Source organism: Athene cunicularia (assembly GCF_003259725.1).
Source record: "Athene cunicularia isolate RWA chromosome 10 unlocalized genomic scaffold, athCun1 chr10_part1, whole genome shotgun sequence".
NCBI classification, from domain to species: Eukaryota; Metazoa; Chordata; class Aves; order Strigiformes; family Strigidae; genus Athene; species Athene cunicularia.
The window spans coordinates 14,676,102-14,697,173 of NW_020799112.1; the positions used below are offsets into that span (position 1 = coordinate 14,676,102).

The 21,072-nt window shown below is 42.8% G+C and overlaps 1 protein-coding gene across 4 annotated transcripts in view; it reads right to left on the bottom strand.

Moving 5' to 3' along the window:
• Positions 1 to 663: 663 nt before the first annotated feature.
• SV2B (synaptic vesicle glycoprotein 2B) overlaps positions 664 to 21,072 on the bottom strand; it is a 69,300-nt gene continuing 48,891 nt past the window's right edge. For all 4 annotated transcript variants that reach the window (XM_026855756.1, XM_026855753.1, XM_026855755.1 and 1 more), the window contains 10 exons: positions 20,869 to 21,020; positions 18,877 to 19,010; positions 18,048 to 18,137; positions 14,609 to 14,719; positions 13,429 to 13,517; positions 12,533 to 12,697; positions 9,924 to 10,057; positions 9,013 to 9,213; positions 6,568 to 6,727; positions 664 to 5,610 (listed from right to left, as the gene is read on the bottom strand). In XM_026855756.1, coding sequence (XP_026711557.1) covers positions 5,427 to 5,610; positions 6,568 to 6,727; positions 9,013 to 9,213; positions 9,924 to 10,057; positions 12,533 to 12,697; positions 13,429 to 13,517; positions 14,609 to 14,719; positions 18,048 to 18,137; positions 18,877 to 19,010; positions 20,869 to 21,020 — 1,420 coding nt within the window. In that variant the 3' untranslated portion in view covers positions 664 to 5,426. The remainder of the gene's footprint in view (positions 5,611 to 6,567; positions 6,728 to 9,012; positions 9,214 to 9,923; positions 10,058 to 12,532; positions 12,698 to 13,428; positions 13,518 to 14,608; positions 14,720 to 18,047; positions 18,138 to 18,876; positions 19,011 to 20,868; positions 21,021 to 21,072) is intronic.

Sequence of the window (21,072 nt, forward strand, 5' to 3'; positions counted from 1 at the left end):
CAGTTAAGTGTATCCAAAGAGCTGCAAATAAAACATTAAGCACACATCTTTAGAAATACATCCGTGAGAGTGTAGACTATGATCAAACGGTGTGTCAAGCTACAAGAAGCAGCACTTTTTTTCGGACGTATTCTTGTTACAATACAGAGTTTAGCTTTCCAGCTTTGCATGGCACTTAAAAATATTCCATGCTTCCTCCACCAGAAAACATTTCAGGATAAAGATTTTTCTCATGTAGTGTGGTAGAAAGCACACATTGTGGAAAAAAAAAAAAATAGAATGGAGACTTAATCGAGGTGGGTTTTTTTGAGAGAGTAAGGCTGTACAAGTAGTAAACATCAGAGGAAGTACCCACATTGTCAGGGTACAAAGTCACCCACAGCAGCCCTTGTAAAAGGACTCAAAGTGCACATTAAACACAAACACTACAAGAGTAATTCTTTTTCTTCCAGCTTTTTAATGTGATGGAGAGAACAAAAAACAAAGTCCATTGGAACAGCTGCAATTTCCAGTGACAACCAGACATAGATCAAATAAAAATTAAAAAAAAAAAAAAAAAAAAAAAAAAAAAAAAAAAAAAAAAAAAAAAGAAAGGTTTCAAATGAAGAAAAGGAACGAAGAGACTGGAATTGGCTATTTCACACACAGAGTTGACAGAACATCTAAATGAAACATTTCATTAAATGCACAACACTGGGTGTTATTTACAGTGGAAATTGCAGTGTATGTACATTTATGCAGCACTAGCATCACATACAGCAAAGAAATTTCTTTCATTTTGTTTCCTTCGCAGTTCCCAGGCTTGATTCTTCCTAAAAGCAGCATTTGCTAATACGAGGGTAAGAAACTGAGGGAGAAATTCCATGGAAATATAATATATGGGGCTCAAATCTACATAAACCTAGAAATATACTCTCCAATTTTGTGTGCCCTTTGGAAAGTCAAAGGACATAAGCAGGGAACGTAAATGGACCTAGGGCCTCCTTAACAGTACCAGAGTATACTCTGTTGTTGGAGGTCTCAAAGCAGGACCTGGAAGAGACCTGCACATCTGCAGAAAGCTCAGCTCCATGCAGCCTCGCTCTGTAAACCCAGCCTTGGAGCTGCACCACTTTCAGGCTCAGGGAATATCCCTTAGTGCATCTCTCCAGCATCATCGAAGGACATCGGGCTGCCTGACCACTCCCCAGCGTGCAGAACATCTGGCTCTGGATATGGGGTTTCCAGGAGTGACCCTTTTCTTAGTCCAAAAGATCCATCCACCACTGTTTGTAAGTCACATAGCATTTCAAGGGGATGAAGATCATATGGGCAAGGAGGGGATCGCTCCATCCAGTCCCAAGCTGCAGCCACCACCAGTAGGATGTAGCAGAGCCAAAGGCAGTGGCAGAAGCTGTCCTGCACAACTGAAGTAAAGGAATAGGCGTACGACAGCTAGTTAAATCAACAGGGAATATAAGGAGGCAGAACTCTTATCATAATACCACTCACCTTTTATAATAGTATCAACAGTGCTCTAAATGTCTGTTTCTGCATGCTCAGAAGCTCAGTAATGAACTCCTCCTGTGACCCACATTACATTGCTGTACAGATAAAGAAACTAAGTCACAGCAGGCCAGTTTGAGTTTCCTAGAACCACCTTTCCCATGCCACAAAGTCCCTGGCTAAGTGGCTGGACTGGTGTGCCACACATGGATGAAGAGGTACAGCTGTCTTCTAGAAGAGGTCTTTGGGATTTAAGGCAAGTCCTCTGTCTTGGTCCTCTGTGCCCGTGTTGCAGTAAAGTTCATGAATCCAAGGAAACAGTGCTCTGCAGGGATTATCAGTGGACTGGTGGTCAGCAGTTTTCCTCTCCCCTGTGGATGGTCCAGTGTATCAAAACTCCAAGACAAGGAGACTGTTCACTGTGGCAAACGTAGGCAGGGGGAACCACTGGAGGAGGCATGCTGACTCTTGCAATGCAGGTGTAATGCTGATTTTACAGTAGAAATAAAGCTGAGCATCAGAGGAGGTGCCTGATGAGAAATCCTCCCCTGCACGGTGCTCCAGAGCTCTGCGGCTCAGGCTCAGCCTAGCAGGTAGACCACAGCTTGAAACTGAGACCCAAATCAAAACACGGCCAACACTGAGGGGACTGCACCCATCAACCATTTTGCTCTAGAGAGCAGTAGTGTGAAGCCTACACTGATTTACACCATGACAAGGACAATAAACAAACACATCAGGAGTATTAAGCCTTGTTCACACTGAAGTTGGATGGGAGACATCAGCCCAGGTGTCACAAAGGCAAAAGCCTGAGCTGGAGCCGTTGCCCTGGATTTCTCTGTTATGGAAGAAGAGGAGCACGGCTATCCAGGGCAAGCCATCTTCTTCTCGGCACAGTGCCTGAGCATGGTCACATGTATTGCCTATGCCTTTCAGCTGAGAATAATGGGAACCCAGGGCGATGAGTTCAGATCCAGACATCTAACTCGTAGGTATCTAAGGCTAGATGGTATGATTTCCCCTTAGCTTTTCCTTCTCTGTTTGCTGTTCTCCCTTCCCAGGCCCCTGTGTACCAGCTGAAGCCTGTGTTTCCCCTTTCCTATTAGGTCATGAACTCCCTGGTCAAGTCAGGGATAGAAGCCTTGTCAAGACACATGTGCATTGTCTCCTAGCCCTCGGGTGACTGACCCATGCATTTTAGGGATGCAAAGAGTTTTTACAGTCACATGGGCAGTCCAGGTGACATTAACAACAAGATCCTATTGCTCTTTAGCTTGTCCCAGCTAATCTCTCGAAGGTGAGGTTTAGCAGCCTGTGAAAGAGCCATTCTGTAAAGAAGAAAAGTTTCTAAGATTTGATAATATTTCCTAATATTGCCTTGCCTTTTCTATCTCCTCAAGACATCAATTTCTTCCTTCTCTGAAAATTAACAGAGAAGTTTTGCAAAATAAGTGATGTCATTACTGTCATTGTACAATGTCAATGGAGAACACAGTCAGGTTTGCTGTCAGAGCTTAGGATGGTAGGTAAATAGGAGGGCTTCGTAAAATAGAGGTAAGTTCTGGCTCCACAGAGCAGCACAACAGAGTCATCCAGAAAATGAAACTTTTTTTTTTTTTCCCCCCCCAATTGCAGTGTGGTAATTGGCATGCACAGCCCAACAAAATGGATGAAACATAAAGACCATGGTGATCTTTTGTGTTGAAATACGTATTTAGCTGCTTCTCACCATGCAAAAGGACCAGACATTCTTAAAGAAAAAAAAAAACCAACCCAACACATTCTGGGCTGTGATTCTCAACAGAAGCTGTGAACCGCTGCCAAAGGACATAATTACATTCACTCCTACCTTAGAGGAGGAACCTTGCTGTTTTGAAGACAAATCAAAAAAAGGCCCTAAGATACTCATAAAATGAAGAAATGGGGCATAATAAGCTCAGTTATTACAGCAGCTTGTAATTTTATCCATTTCATAAATCTTAAAAATCCCAAAGAGCCCATTGTAGCCTAGCTGTACCGTGTTTATCCCTGATTGACACAATGATAAAATTGATGCTTATCGGAGGGTTTTGTTTCATCAGCAAGGATTTGCTTCTTGTGATCTAACCACACTCTGTGTCTTTCATCTGTCCTCTGCAGCAGCACCAATACTGACTCCCACAGTCGTGTGGGGCTGGCCTTGGTGTCAGCTCTTAGTGTGTTTGACTGTGCAGTTGAAGGCAGAGGTGTTAGACTTCAGTTCTGCTGGATTTCAGCCCAGCCCTGCATGTTTTTCTTAAAAACAAACAAAAAACGATAAAAAGGAAAGACAAAAAACGAGGGATCCAAGGAAAGGTAAGTAGGAAAATCATTAGCAGAAGTACAAAAGAATTTTTATGTCACAAAATATCCTGGTGAGACAAATTCCCTGCATTATGTGACAGTTTCTGATCAATTCTGGTCTATTGCTGAGATGATTGTTGAAAGGGTCTAATTAGTGCTATCTAGTCAGTTGTGAGCATTGGCGTGTTATTTAACAGTAAGCATTTCATGCTTGCTTCCCGAGAAAATATATCAAAAAATACACAACTCAGTTTGCTTTTAGGCGCAACAGGACTTAAGTTGTATGATAAAAAGGGCATATGAATTTCAGAAATTATCTTTAGAGGATATCAACCTTAACTGTAACACTTAATGGAGAATTTAATGTTCTGTACAGTGAAAGCTTGCTGTGTGCATCCCCTGTGTAACAAGTTAAATGGCTTTAAGTAACTGTGCTTACAGTGTTTCAATGAGACCCAAATATATATGAAAATCAAGCATCATATTCTTTAAATAATATGGCTAAAATGCTGGTAAATTCAGTTACCATACTCTAGGTATTAGACAAAAAGTCCCCTATTTACACTGGATACTATATACACATTTGGTTTGTGGAATGCTCCAACATCATACCAATTTCTACTCTGTGAAAGTTGTAGGAAAAAAAAAATCTTATCATAGAAATATATATTCCCAGCCATCAATACATTTAAATATTTCGTGTCTGGATATAAAGAATGAAGTGTCACTAAACTGGTCATGAACCCAGATAATCTTGAATTAGAGGGATAAGTTTTTAGTGTCTCTTAAGATCTTCTTAAGGGTGCAGAAATTCAAAATTACAAATTTCAATAGCTTATCACTTCAGTGTGTTTATGTACGTTTGCAAGTATGTGTAAATACATATATATATATAAAATTATGTATATATTTATCTCCCAGACCAAGAAGGTGCTTAGTGATTCTCTATGCCCAAGTGAAGACAGTAAAGGGCTTTGAGACCCCAATTCTTCTGAGAGAGCTGAGCACTCACCCTCATGTCCTCCAGAAATCAGGGCTCTCTCACTCTTCCGAGTGGTAACCCCCAAATCAAGACAGCTAGGGTCACTAGCCACATTTGTAGCTCTTGTCGCTATTGCTGGAGCTCACCTACAGTAGGTTGGTTACCTGCCTCCCCTTCGGATGCCCCTCGTGTCTGAGCACAGCTGCTATGAATTGCCAAGGAGCGCTGGGCAAGGCAGGCAGTATCTCACAGCTCGGCAAAGGCATAAGGGGGTCAGGATCTGTTCTCCCGCCGGACACGCTCACACCCACACAGGCACACACATGCACGAAGCTGCTGTTCGAGTCCTGTGTAGTTACACGGGGTGGAGAGGGAAAGGGTAGACTCCCAGTGTAGGCAAGGTTAAACCCAAGCTCTGCGAGAGGTGTGTGGTAGCTGCATGCACCAGTCCTGGCTGTAAAAGGGTCAGAAACTAGGGGTTTCATTTTTATCCCTTTGGGCTCCTCTTTCCCTCTGACCTCTCTCGTTGAGGTATCAACAGAACAGTGTAGAAATGGACATTTTGATTTTTCCAAACATGGCTCTTTTTTTTTTTGTTCTTCTACGTCTGCCCCCCCGACCCCCCTGGCTCAGTCGCTCACATCAGGACCTGTTCTCGAGTCTCTGGCAGGCGCAAAGCGAGCAGGCCACCTCCAACAAGAGCAGAGGAAGCCAGAAGGATGGGAACCACCTTGGTGATCCCTACGAAGGAGGCAAAGATTGAGTTCCCCAGGATGGCACCAAACTTGCAAAGCCCATTGAGGATGCCAAAGGCTGTTGCCCTGTGGGGAAGAAAAGTAGAAAGAAAGGGTTAAGAGGGAGAGAACCTCCAAACTACAGAAGATCTGGATGGGTAATTTTGTGAACGCTCTTATGTTGCCCAGGCTATGCTTCTAGCAAGCAAAGCCAGGCTAAATAAATAAATGAATAAACAGATAAATAAATAAATAGATGTCAGTGTTTTGCATGTTTGTGTGAATGAGGAGAATATCTGTGTGTACTCATTTCTCCTTTTCATCTCAGTTTCTTCCTTGCCCTAGTGTGACCTGCTATGACAGCCTTTCCCCTCCCCAAAGACAGCAGGACACAATCTGCTCTAAAACATATCAAAGCTCTTCCAGCACTGACTGGAGTGGGTTGTCACCAGAGAAATAATCCAGGTTCTCCCCCAAAGTCTGCTTCACCCAGCAGCTAAAAGCACACTGCCTTCAAAGCACAGTCCTCCTTCCCTCTTGGCTTCCCCCAACAGCCTGACAAAGGCAAAAAAGCTTACAGTGGTCTTGCAAAGAAAAATTTCATCTGCAGCATATTCTCTCAAAGTTTCCTGTGCTGCCTCATCTCCCAAGCCATTTTGTGCATATGGTTGTCTCCAGGCTGTGGAGGGGAAGGCTGTCACAGCGGTGAGCTGTGACAAGAGGCTGGGGGATACAGGCTGAAAGGCCAGTCCTCCATGCACATCCATGGAAATGGCAGACCCCGTATTTATCTGCCTGGAGTTTCCATGCCCCCATGCGACTCCCCAGGTACTGTGCATGCAGAATTATATTTGCAAATGTCTGTGCTGATCCACTATAGCTGCAGGACTACCCAGCCCTTAAGGACTGGTGAAAATTTAAAAAAAAAAAAAAATTACATCTCCCCCATCTACATGTATCTAGAATGAGCATTGACTTTTTCCATCAGGAACTGGGAGGCCAACGTCAGAGGGTGGAGACTAAAAGGAGAAATATCCTGAGCACCTTTTGTCAGTGGGGTAGAGCTCCACGGTGATCACGTCCAGGGCGTTCCAGGCAGCAATGCTGGCCCCGCAGAAGAGGCACTGCCAGCCGATCATTGCTGACTCGCTGTTGCCGAAAAAGAGAAAGAAGCAGCACACTGCTGAGATCAACATTGAGCCACCTGTGGGGCGAAACCAAGAGAAAACTTTTGGCACCAGTTTCCCCTGTCCACAGTTGAGCAAACGCATTTGTTGATAAAGATGGCTTTCAAATGATGGCATTTCAACCCCTAAACAAATTAAATCTGAAAGAATCCCAAAATACCTTGATGCTGCCTATCTCTCGCTCTCTGATGCTGGAAACCAGCTTGAAAATGTTCTCAATGACCACCTGATCTTGCCGATAGTCCTACTCTATGGAAACTCTGAAGACAGGCTTTTCCAGGCAGGTTTCCAGCACCTCAGACTTCCAGATGGACCCAGGAAGAGCAGAGGCAAGTAAACATGAAAGTCAATGAGGAGGAAGAACCATTGCGAAGGTTTTCCAGCTTGAGTTTTGGGTGAAGAGCTGGTGCATTTCGTATCATATTGAAATCACTTGACACATTTATAGTCTCAATTAGGATAATGTACAGTCAATTGTATGAAGCACTTGAGGTCTCTTAATTATAAGGACATCATTAGATTTCATGGCACATTTGCACAGGAGCCATTATTTTATGAACACCACCAAGGGAGAAAGTGGGAGCGTTCATGCTCAGTGAGACACAGTTCAGATTCAGAAATGTTAATGGCTACATCACTGCCTTCTACCCCGCTGGGAATTTTCACCTGAAAGAGGCAGATTTTACAAAATTAAAGTATCTTTCACTGGAGCGTTCTGTTGTTGCTGAAGTATCTCCATTTGTTACCAGGAAACCTAACAAGTTTGTTTGTTTGCTTTTTTGAATCAATTTGACACCATCCGAAATAATTTGGTTGATGAACTGGAACTAAAATGCTTCATTTTGGACATTATGTTGCATTTTACCACTGTGCATTTTACCACCCTTCCTGTGAGAAGCTGCCATGCAGGACTCCATTTCCACTTCCCTTCCATGGTACCCAGCCAAACCACATCCCCTGCTGCAGTGTGGATATTCCCTCTGCTGAAGAGGTACAGTGCAGCATTAGGGTCAACATGTGTGCACCAAGAGATCTGGCCTTTGGTACAGGAGAGAGTTTAGCAGAACATGATAAAACTGAAGTCCCAGCGAGGCGCATAACGCAAAAGCGAAATTCAGTTTTCATGTTAATCTGACCAGAAATAATATGTTCAACAGAGTGATATGGGTGCGATGCCAGAAGGCTGTTTCAATTGAAAATTCCACAGTGAAACATTTCAGCATGTCGTTACTAATTTTTGTCCTGTACTTTTCATTCTGCAGGAGAAATAAGCATTCAGGATTCCAGCTGTCATCTCCATTCCAGACGAAAATGTTGAAATGCTGACATGTTTGCAGCGTGGACAATCTGATTCTCATTCATCTTTATTTAATTTATTTCCCACAGACCCTCCAGCTTATTTGGGTCTCTTCCAAATTCGCTACATGACCACTTATTTCCCCCTCCCCAGCATACATTCCTGACACGCTGATGGGGTCATCTTGCTTACCTTAACCTGTCTAATGGTAAGGCTAAGCTAACTAACCTTCCTTCTGTTCTCAAAAAAGAGAGATAGGTGAGCTCAAGAGTGAGTCATCCCTTACCCATGAGCCACATCCCTGATTTTATTAAACTCACTTGGCTGTCCCTCGAGGCATGACTCCCACAGTACCTGGAGACCAAGGTCTGAACCCTGGAGGAAGCAATACCAGAAATTCCTAGAGTAATATGAAGCTGATAAGGTGATAATTTATTCCCATAACGCTAAAGGGTGTCATCTTGCTTGGCTGTGATATGGTCAGTTATTCTGCCATTTGCTCTCTGAAGCTGTCTGTGAAATCCTTTGAAAATCAGAAAACCAAAAGAGGGAACTCTGGGCTGTCAAGTAGCCACATCAAATAATCTTTGTGAATATTCATTGCTACAAGCAAAGTGGTTATTTATTTATACAGAGTGCTATGAACATCAGCAGCAACACAACAGCACCAAGAGGTCCTGCTTCAGCTCCGACCCTGTTGTACTGAGCACTGGATAAACATACAGGCTTTGACATAAAAGTCAAAATAAAAACGGATGATGTCACAGATACACAGAAGAGCAGGGTGGGGAGGTGGGGAGCAGGTAACTTCCCTACTGCCACAGAGTAGATCACTTGCCTCACCCTTCTGCTCCATTTGGTATGGGAATGACTTATCCCCACCTGAGTCAGCTCGGCTTGCGTTGGCGTGTGCAGATGCAGTGAGACCTTCACACTGACCTTGGCTCTTTGCAGAGCCGTGCTGCTACCCACAATCTATGCCATGCTCCCATCATCCCCACTCACCAATCATCTTTATCCTCCCTATTTTGTCCATGAGTAACGCAGAGATGATGTTGCCCGGCAGCACAGATAGGCTGCCCAGGAAGCTGACCAGGTAGATCAGGAAATCATTGTCCTCCTCAAAGTCCAGGTGGCAGCCTTCCTTCTCCTTCATAAACGTGCTGTTTATGAGCCTACAGTTGATGAATTTGTGTTCATAGAGATCTGCGAGGGAAAGAGGCAAAGTCTTGATCCTGCTTGGCTGATCTCCCTTCATATAGCAGCAACAGGAGTCGGGATCAAAACCAAACCAAGGATCTGAGAGGAGCTCCTCATCAAATGGAAATAGCCAGGGAGATTTTATCTTAGTGGCAAATTCTAGCTGCATGCTTGGCACCTGCGGGGGGGTGGGGGTGGGGGTGGAAGTTCGTATACTTCTTTTATTTGTGGAGTCACCTGGACCAGTATCCCCATGCCACAAGGACAGGGCAATGATGGCTCTTGCTTTCATGGCATTATGGTTTGTCTCTATTAGAGTAGAAGTGAAAAGCTTTTTCAGGATAAATTAATGAATATCTTACTGCTTATGACCGTACAATCATCAACCACGGGTTGGTTAAAATTATATTTTAAGCCAACTTTGTTGAATCGAGCTGTTGAAGTGCTAAGCATTTTGCCATTCCTTTAACCTGCCAAGGTCTGACTTTTGCATTTCCCACACAGCAGCCAGTGACACCAGAATCCATGTGGTTAAAAACACTGATGGAGTGTTTCCAAATGCATACTCCTTCCAAATGCACCACCCCATTTTTTCCATCACTGCTCTCAATACCCTCCACACACACAAACACACAGATCCCTATCGTCCTTTCCCCCAGAATGTTCTAAAAGAGTTCCAAATTACGGACATGAGACCATAGCAGGAATCCCGTTACCAGTATTATAAAAGACAGTCGAGATGATGGTGCAGTTTTCAAAGAAGGTCTCGCTGGATGTCACATCTTCAAAGTAGCATTCCTCAAATAATGAATCCTCAAATCTCACTTCCTTGAATTTCATGCCAATAAATCTGTGGGTCAGGAAACAGAACTTCACTTTGTGCTTTAAGGTATTTTCTACACTGTACGGCATGTAATGGCCATGTCAAGAAACGGAGCACTAATGGCAATTTTTAGGGTCATTTAGAGAAAATGTGTTGCTTGAATGCATAACTGTCCTTCCAACTCCATGCTTACGTATTTTTGGAGAGAAGGGTTTGAAGAGGGTTCTTTTAAAGAGAGATGGATCTTTTAGGATTTTTTGCAGGTCTTCTATTCTTCAAAATAGTCACATGTAAAAACAAATGTTCTTCTAAGGCTGACTGGACATAAATCCTCTCATGTTCAGTACTAGTCCATCTGAAGAAGACATAATTTTACTCAGTGCACGGCATTTTCCTTGTAAGCTGACCTAGCTGCCTTCTTTATTCTGTCCCTTCCTCCAGCATAAATAAAACCAGACATTATCGGGAGCCCGTTGAGCCATTTGGTGAAAGGCTTCTGACAGTTGTTTAAACTCAAAGTGATTTTTTAAGCAAAAATGTAGCAGAATTTCTAGAGAGAGTTGGGAGATTATCAGAGTTCTGCTTGTAACCATCTCTGTCAAGGACTATTGCTTATCATGTAATGCAAACAGATTACTCTAAAAATAATCAACTGTGCCAGGTGATTGATTTCTCCTCTGATGGGAAGCTTGACATGTCTGACCTGCCTGCCTGAAGGATGACACAATATTGATTTACCCGTGAAATGTTGCAGGGACACTGAGAAGATGTATTAGTTAATGCACGGACATGTTTGGAAGATGTAAGGAGCTCTTAAGAGCAAGCATTATTGCTCTAGTTAAGGAGGCCACTACTGTCACCAAATAAAAAGCCTTCTAACATATACCCAGAAACTTAATTGAATTGAGCACTTACAACACAGTGTAGCATGATGGCTGTTTACACCATTAAATGAGCACTGCAGGGCTTCTTAACTGGAGCTACTAACAGATATTATTAATGCACAAAATACCACAAGAAGACTATTCAAGTCTTTTGTTCCATGTAGAAGGTCTCATAGGTTACAGCAAAACTTAAGCTGATCTGCATTTGCTCAGTAATAGCCTGTGATGTATTTACTCCCAAAGGCTGTTAGAAGCCCTTTGCCTGCAGTTTGTTTTCTTAACATCCATCTTTAAAAGAGTCATACAGCAATGGACTGGTGTTCAATGGAGTTTTAACTCACAGCCAAGGACTGGAGAGAAAACACAGCTATAAATCATATTGAGATATGCCCTGGGCATTACTGGAATGTAGCTTGATCAGGTTTTGAGGTTTTGAATTGGAGAGGACCAAGGCAGGAGAATAGTGATATACATCACAGTTTTATGTCTTCATCCTGCAAGGTGTTGAGCATCCTCAGTTGTCAATAGTTAGTGAAAACTGAACATCTCCTCTGGGCATAAGATACGGGTCCTCAGTCCCTAAATTTAACCACCATCCACTTCTCGCAAGACTGTTTGGCTGCTCTGTAGGCAGGGGAATAGGAATTAGGGGGGTTAGATTTGCACCATCAAGCACAGCTCCTTGCTGCAGGGAAGGTCTCCAAGAAGACATGAGGACACATGGTGGGGTCCCCCACTAATGTCTATAAGCCAAGGAAATGGAGACAAATAGTTTCTGAGCGAAGAGGAACAAGCTGGCTGGGCAACCAGGTATGGTTTCACCTGTGAAGATTAGAACAATGAGGTTTTTGTGTAACACTGAACATCCAGTGGGACCTGCCCACACAGTGCAAGGCAGCTGGAGATAGACTAGACCTGTCTAGTCTATCTGGGGCAATGGGATCTTCACAGAATTTACATAGGGGTATTTTTCCACCCCTTTTATTGGGATTTAGGAAAGTAAGAGTGATTGGAGTCCAGGCTGGATGCAGAAGGAAAAACACCAGGCCCAGCCCAAACAGTAGAAGAAAGGGAGTCAAGCAATGATTTTCTGCTAGAGTAACTTTGCTGATTTCAAAGCACTAGAAGAAAAGGTGACACAGTCATTCTGTTGGGAGATGCTGGCTGGTGCGGGAGAAGCACACCAGTATGACGGGACACGACACAGCTCGCACTGATGGGCTGCAGGATGGAGACCAGGGTAAGTCATATCAAGGACTTCAAGGGAAAATAGTTTTTTTGGTTTGGAAATGCAGCAGCAGAACAGTTTAAGTGATGGTCTCTGCTGCCCGAGCCCAGCAGATGTCAGTGTGGGCTAAAGAAAGAGAAGTCACCTCTGCATCCAGAGCTGCTCCGCACAGCCAGGTGGGCACCCAGCAAGGGGTGGGCAGAGGCAGAGAGGGTGGAAAACAGGATAAAAAGGGTATTGGGTCTGTGGGAAAATGCCTTTGGGATTTGAGAGATATAGATTGTGGGTCCAAAAGAACAACAGAGATTTTTTTGAGTTGGTAGAAAAAATTAAAAAAAAAAAAAAAAGTATTTTGGTTCACATGCATCAAAACAAGTTCTGTTCACTTACTTATCATTTCTGTATTCCCCGTTTCTATGGATCTGGTTTTCCAGGGTGAAATTAAAGGTGAAGTGTGACACTTCTTCCTCATCAAAGATCTTCACTCGGGATTCATATGCCTCTTCTTGTAGATAGCGGATCATATCAGGGAACCAGACAATAAGGCCATAGTAACTACAGCAGAATGGGAGACACATTAGGGATACAAGATACGAGTACTGCAAACATCGCGGTGCTTTTCCAATGATCTACTTCGTAACTTGTAAACTCGTTAAACTCCTAACGCAAGTACATTTCTGACACAAATTCTTGCTCAGCTCTGCCACAGGACTGAGCAAAGTGTTACGCTCAGCTGATTTCAGAAGCGTGTTGATCCCTCTTCATTCACTTAAAGCAGGACAATTAATTTCATGCTGGGAAATACAGCTATGTGCTATCCTTTGCTGCCCAAGAGACTAACGGAGCAGTAAGATATTCGGAACCTTCCCCAGAAGGGGGTTTTCTGCAAGTGTGAGGTTTAAGTGAGAGTTAGACAAAATTTACCTGTAGTTTAGATTTAGGCTCACCTGAATAGTTTTGATCTAGACAAAGGAACAGCTGAGAATCAGGTAAGGTTGTGTCTTTTTCTGTGTGGACAAGATTAAATGAAAGATCTAAAGGTGAGGAAGTTGATATACTACTGCCCTACTGACCACTTCTCAAGTCCTGATTTGCTCCAAAGCACCTTGTCCTCTCATATAAACAAGCAGATTGATCAATAGTTTGTATGAGAGCAAGGCTTAGTACACAACGATGTTAAAAATAAGACCAGGACTAATTCTGTAATAGTTTATTTAAATGTATAAATAATTATTCAAACTTGGAGGACCCTCTAGTTTCCTGAAAAAGTTAAAGCAGTACCTTACCTTAAGGCCATTGTAAACCAAACCACAGCCAGCATCAGTGTGTTCATCCTGTACTGGGCTGTTAAACAATATAGCACGTTGTCCCAGACCTACAATTCCACAAGAAGGAATTAGCTGCAAGGACACCCTAGCAGACACTTGACAAATTAATTTCTGAGTGCATCATAAATTGAATGTCAGTAAAAAGGGCTCACTGGGGGAAGGTCAGATGTGTGGCTTCAGTGTTTGTTCAAAATTATATTAAGATAAACGGCTTACAAAAAGATCACTTATTCAGCTACGTGCCAGGATACTTGGTTTGAACCCTCTGTAATGAACTGAAGTGCATGACTAGGGTTGTATCAGTAAATGTAGGTATGAGCCTGTTCTCAGATCGTCTGACAATTTTGTCTTTTCAAATACATGTATGATCTCAGGGATACTTTCAAACTGAGGTCCAAAGCTCACTGAAGAGCAAAAACCCAAACACAGATGGCACTTTTAAGAGGTATAAAATGAACTCAGGTAGGGATGGAGCCAAGCAGAGCAGGAGACAGACCAAGATATGCTTTTCTTGACCTGCTGCAGAACTGCGAGGAACATGAGGGGATGTAACTCCTCGTGCTCTTATTTTGCTACATAAATATAGTAATAGAATAGCACCTGCATTGCTATTATTTAAGAAAGGCTCTCCTCTACTTTAAGCTTATCCTCCTAGACCAGAAGATCTAGTAAGACTTTCCACAGAGTTCTGCATGGACATAAGTAAGCAATACAGCATGTGTGAGAGGTTAAATTAGCTGAAGAGACAATATAACATTGTTAGAAACTCGGTCTCAGCAGGAACAAGGAGCAAATGCTCTTCTGAATCCACTGCGGGTGATAAATTCACTTAAGCCTGGGGGAGAGATAATCGATATTTATCTGCTCAGAGGAAGAGTCAAGCACTTGGGGCTGTGGCTCATCCTGGAAGCTCTGCACGATTGTACTACAGTGACGCTCCCTGGGGTATTTTGGGGCCTGGCTGGCAGTGTGGTGGTTTGCAGATGCACACATCTGCATGGCAAGTGCAATCAGATCACAGCCCTTGGCAAACCAAAAGACCTCTCTGAGTGGGAGTCAGGGTTTCAAGACACAATGACCTCAAGCAACTCTAGCCTGAAGTTCAAAGGCCCCTGTGGGATGGTTTTCTTCTCTTTACCTGTTTGAAAGTCGTTGTGATTCTGACCAGCCACCGCTGGTACCAGGTGCCTGTTGAGCTCTGGATTTCAATAAATTCATCTACTTGCTTTGGAGTTTTGATATAAGAAACCTGGAAAGAAAAAGGAGAAAAAAAAAAATGAACTGAAGTTTCTAGAATTGATCTTGGGTGGATTTTAAATTCCAGTGTCTTCTGGGCAGTGTTTCCACCTGATATCCCTTACTATTTTTTCCTTGGATGTTATCACTAACAATTGAGCTAACTGATTTAATTACGGCAAGAGATTTTATTACAGAACGAAGCCTGTCCTCCTTCCTTCCTTCCTTTCATCCATCCCTTCCTCTTTTCCCTCGCTCTTCTTCCATGAAATATTTTAACTGCATTACATCCACTTCAATCTTTCATTTATTGGCTAATATGTCTGTCTACTATCTTATTTCTCTACCCCTTAGATTCCCACCAGGAATTAGGACTAGGCAATTATAGTAAAAATTTTCTCCAAGATCAGCCACTTGTATCAGCATCAAACTGTGCCCTCAGGATCTCTTTCTTCAAAGACAACTGGAAGGAATATTCAGCACCTTTTAAGTAGCACTGGCAGGACTTCGATGACAAATGAATGTGTAGATGGCATCTGAAAATGCACCCTGTCATCAAGTGAGCCCACACCACACAATTGATTCTCTTCACTGAAACATTCTGGATTTTCAGCACTGAACACCTCAACCGGACTGCTCAAGAATCCTTAAGACTAGGTCCCAGAAAAATATTTGCTTAGTATCTTTAAATAATGGACATATTCAAGGAAACCAGATCTGTTTGTAAACATGAGAAGGAGGTGAAAATTTACTGAATAAATTTCTGAGGATGAATGTGTGCCTTGGCTTAGCTGTGGAGTCTCCATGTTTCTCTCGTTGGCACCGTTCAAATGTCAGATCTGGGAACTATCCCGTTACCAGCTGACTCACCACAACTTCTGCCCTATCAGAAAAACACGAAATGTGACAGTTTGTGCTACACCAGCCGCACTGATCATCCGCCCGTGCCAATGGATGTCAGTAAATCTTGATTCAGCCGGCGTGCCATACCTCGAGGTGCGATACTGAAATCAGCTCATGCCGTAGCAGTCATGACACTGTTGGATGGAGTAATGAGCACTAACGGGTGCTGTACAGCTGCTCCTTCATTCTCCTACTCAGCTCAGACTCTCATAGTGCCCTACTCTGAGATATCTCTCTATCTATCTATCTATCTATCTATCTATCTATCTATCTATCTATCATCTATCTATCTATCTATCCTATCTATCTGTCTATCTATCTATCTATCTATCTATCTATCTATCTATCTATCTATCTATCTATCTATCTCGGTGTTACAGCAAAGCCAGGTAGGGATTTAAAGAGAGGCTCTCTCTTGTCTTTACTATCAAGGTTCACATTAATCAAATGGTTGGTAGCCTAAAAATAACACATGCTCATTAAGTTTCTACCTGAACCTTCACACAGTTGTCATGCACAGATGTTAAACTTTAATTTTCTTGAAGGATCACTCCCGAGAAGCCCTGTTTCTTGACAACCCTTCTGAACACAGACCTTGCTCTCCTTGTTCAGAAAGACATGTTTTACACCCAAACATAACTTATTTTTTTTGTCCTTTAAGAGCATGTGTCCTCTCATCTTTAAAAGCATAAATCAAGACCTATTCCCTGTCTGGCTCACCAGGACTTTACAATTGAATTATGGTAATTTGTAACTAATCCCATCATATATCTTTCATTTGATGTTACTATTCATAGAATCACAGAATAGCAGGTTGGAAGGGACCTTAAGGATCATCTGGTCCAACTTTTCTTGGCAAAATCATGGTCTAGACAGGATGGCCCAGCACCCTGTCCAGCTGAATCTTCAAAGTGTCCAATGTTGGGGAATCCACCACTTCCCTGGGGAGATCATTCCAGTGGCTGATTATTCTCATTTTGAAAAATTATTCTCTTGTGTCCAATTGGAATCTCCCCAAGAGTAACTTATACCCATTATCCCTAGTCTTTTCCATGTGACTCCTTGTAAAATGGGACCCTCCATCTTTGTAGCCACTCTTTGAACACTGGAACATAGTGATAGGGTCTCCCCTAAGCTTTCTCTTCTCAAGGCTGAACAAACCCAGTTCTCAGCCCTTCCTCATACGGCAGGCTTATCAACCCTTTGATTATCTCTGTGGCCCATCTCTGGACCCTCTCCAGCCTGTCCACATCTTTTTTTGTATAGCAGGGCCCAAAGTTGAATACAGTATTCTAGGTGTGGCCTGACAGGCTTTGAGTAGAGTGGGATAATGACTTCTTTATCTCTGGTGATGCCCTTGTTGATGCAACTCATCAACCTGTTGGCTGTCTCTGCCGCAGCAGCACACTGTTCACTCATATTGAGCTCATTGTTCACCAGGACCCCAGGTCTCTTTCCACAGAGCTGCTCCTTACCCAGGGAGATCCCAGTCTCTGCTGCACTCCTGGATTATGTTATCCCAGGTGCAAGACCTTACGCTTGTCCTTGTTAAACTTCATAAGGTTCTTGTTAGCCGCCCCTTCCAGCCTAGCCAGGTCTTCCTGCAGGATGGCTCTCCCTTCCAAGGGCCCACTTCCCCACTCAGTTTGGTATCATCATCGAACTTCTTCAGGGTACACGTGATCCCATAATCAGATCAGTTATGAAGATACTAAACAGCGTTGGTCCCAAAATCCATCCCAGGGGACCCCACTTGTGACAAGCTGCTGGTTTGAAAAGGAGCGATTTCCTACCACGTTCTGGGTGTGGCCTGTCAGCCAGATCCCCACCCACCGCTCAGACCACTTGTCTAGACCGCACCAGTTTCTCTAGGAGGAGGCTGTGGGGAACTGTATCAAAAGCCTATTAACAAAGGCCACTGGTGTGACCTTCTTCACAACAAGCAGCAGACTAATGAGTAATAGGCACTCATCCCACTTTCCCTTGGAGAGATTAAAGATTGGGTATGAGGCAGGTGGAGTTTGGGAAGCTCATTAGAACGTATGTGAAGTTTAATCAGAGTTTGATTAGAAGCCAGAATGGATAAAGGAGTGACTCAGATCTCCCACAGGACTAATACCACTCTTATTTGGTTTTAGTCTCTTAGAGCATACTAATTAAGCATGTGTGTAATTGGAAAATCACTGGTCTAGACACTGTAGAGTAACACCAAGAATGAAGAGTACTCACTGCTATTCACAGGATTGATTAAAAATTCTTGATAAAACAGACTGGCCTCTAACTTCAAATGCATAAAATGCATCTCAGAGTCCTTCTGATTGCTGGGGCAGGTCACGTTGAAAGAGTCACAAGGAGGAATAAACTGGTGTTGTGCTGCACCAGGGAAGGTGTGTCCAGCTTTTTTTTTCACACTCTGATGTCTTTGTGAACAAACTCACCGTAAACACCCTCTCTGGCTCGCCCTTGGCTCGCATGTTGGTATCATGAACTTGCTTGAGGATCATCCAGGCTTCATCATGTTTACCTATCTGAAAACACCAAAGGAAAGGGAAACAAATGTTGGAATTCCCAGCTCTTTAATTTATTAAAGCATAGAGAGAAACCAATTCTAGAGGTGAAATATAGTGAAGAAGCACACGTACAGCACTGGCTGCATTAAACACAAGGAGCTGAAAGCATGGTTTGTATTCACAGAATACACCATCTCTGTGCTGAAGAAAGTGGTTACTCTAAAACTCTCTGAGGCAGGAGAGGAGTTGGGAACAGAGCTTTAAAACCAGATGAAAGAAGAGGAGATGGATGAGGAGACCTGGGCTCAAATCCCACCTCTGCTTTCAGGGTTAACTTGAGCTAGGTATTGCCATATATCACATCTGTGAAATGGGAATAAAGAATACTTGCTTAAGATTTCTGAGGTTTATGTATTTTACTCAGTAAAATGTACTCTGTCCTTTGCTCTTCCAACAGGATTCAATAGTTACATGCCCAAATTCTGTGAGATGTTTTCAGAATGCCTTTGTTGGACGTATACAATTCCTATCCCTCACGACCTTCTTTCTGTACCACATTTGACAGTGAAACACTAACCATCATTGATTGGCCCTGTAGTCTCTGGGATTTAAGCAATCTGTGGAGCTAGTGTAGACATGTAACTCTGAGCTTGTGCTATCTGTGTTTGATGGGACAAAGAAGGACAGATGGTGACATGTTAGGGACCAGCTACCCTCTGCTAGTATCAGACTGCAATGTTGAGATGAATCATCTTACCTCCAGCAAAAACCGCGGGCTTTCAGGCATGAATTTCAGTGCCACCAGCGAAGCGATACAGGGCAGAGAGCAGACAAGTACAAAGACTCTCCAGCTGTGGAAGTGGTACTTGGTTCCCATACTGAACCCCCAGCCTGGAAACAGCAAGAGCCAAACCGTAAAAATACTGACCAGGCATTCTGAGTTTTTCTCTCCTAAAGCAGCTCTGAACTTTACAGCTCTGTATGACACAGGGACAGGTTGAAAATTTGCTGTTCTTAGTGATGACGGCTCTTAGGAGCTCAATAGCATGCTCAGTAGATAACAGCAAGTGAGCTCATGTTCATTACAGAAAATGGAACATACCTGTTCAGACTCTGCCTTTTAAAAACCTTCTTTTATCTTTGAGTTTAGAAATCATTTAGTGATAAGAATAGCTCTATGTAGCTGTAGGCAAGTAAGGCTGGGAAAGTTTAGAGGAATCAAGGCCATAATTTATTGCTGCTAGGTGATGTTACAAAAAGCTTACAAAGGTTAAATCTTCTCTGATCTGAGAGGTACATTAGAGACGCCTCCCTTCCATCTCATACATCACACATGTATTTTACATTTTATGGAAGTGAGATAGTTTATTATTTTCCAGACCTACAAAACTTGAGCTGGGATTCAAATTTAGAAGAGTCAAGATCATAATCCTGCATTTGAGATTCCCACTTTTCTGCTTTTTTTCCCCGATGTCTGACCAGGTCACATGTTCCCTTGCTAAGGACTGGAAAGTACAGCATCATTTTTACATTGCTCCATTTCCTTTCCCTAGGCTCAAATCTCACAAGGAATGTTCAATTTTATTTTTTTTTTTTAATAAATATTTTTATTCACATAATAAGGAAATCATCAAGCAATAGTTTTTGCAGACATATCATCTGAGTCAGTCATGGTGTTCTACTCATTTCACAAAGTTCCAAGGTAGTAGGTGGAACATGGGAAATCAAAAACAGAACCTATAAAAACAAAACATCAAAAAGTAACATGAAAAATAAATGTAATATAAATACGTAAGGGCTTTTTAGAGCAAATGTAGTTGCAGATAATAGAATTATTTCAATCTGACACCACTATACGGAAAGTTTGCCCATTTGTTCCAACAGTCTCATATCAACCCCAAAGCACAAACATTTCTTTATACTGAGTGGAGTTTAAACATGCTAAAAATGGATTGATAGTAGGTAAATGTTAGTGTTTTCCTCCATGGTCTTTGTGGCCTGTTCTACTTTCCTCAAACAGGATTTTGCAGACAGCTGGTGTCACTGAATACTGAGGGAATTAATCTTTTCCAGTAGATCTTTGCTTCTGGTGTTTTCCTAGGATATATCCGAGTTACAAGGAATACCATGTGAAATGCAGATTTTTGCTCCTCAGAGCACAAATATGTTTCCGAGTACATCCATACACTTTTTCTCTCCCACTTCCAGCTCGGAACAGGGAACCCATTCGACTCCCAGACCCATTTAGGTGAAGTCAGATGTGACTCCAGTCCATCACATGCTGGGGAGATGTGTCACCAGATACACAGCCCTGAGAGTGTCGGCACCTGGCTAAGGAAAAGGACACGTCCTGTCTTCACTGCTATCATTCATAGCACCCAGTAATTCCCAGATTAAAATTACTTATTTTTGATAACTAGATCAATTTTTGTGATATAATCTCAGCGTAGTTTTCCCTGAATGCACTGACATTTAGATTAAGAGCTCAGGCTCTGGCAGTATAATTGGAGGGGTGTATTTGAAGCTTTCGATGCAAAGCAGCTCTCATCAGTCCTCTTTACAGCCTTATCAGTCAGTCAATCACGCAGTCAATTTATGAGACCTTTTATGTGCACTTCAGGTATTTATTATTTTCAGTGTTGTTTATGCTGGGATGTGTAAGGACTACTGCTACCTCTGTGGGGTTTTGGGGTAGTGTAGTGATGCAAGGATGTGGTGTTGTCAAAAGTCAAAAGCACAAACCAATTACCGTAATGAGGGATGATGCTCCAAGCCATTGCTGAAGCAAAAATGCCACCAATCATCCAGAACATGCAAAGCCAGCTCAGGTGTTCCCCCCTCTTCTCACGAGATAGGAATTCAGAGAAATAGGCAAACACGATGGGGAGGGATCCCCCAATACTGAGGAGAAAAAAGAGCACATGGGAAGAATAAGTCTTCTTTAATGTCTTTG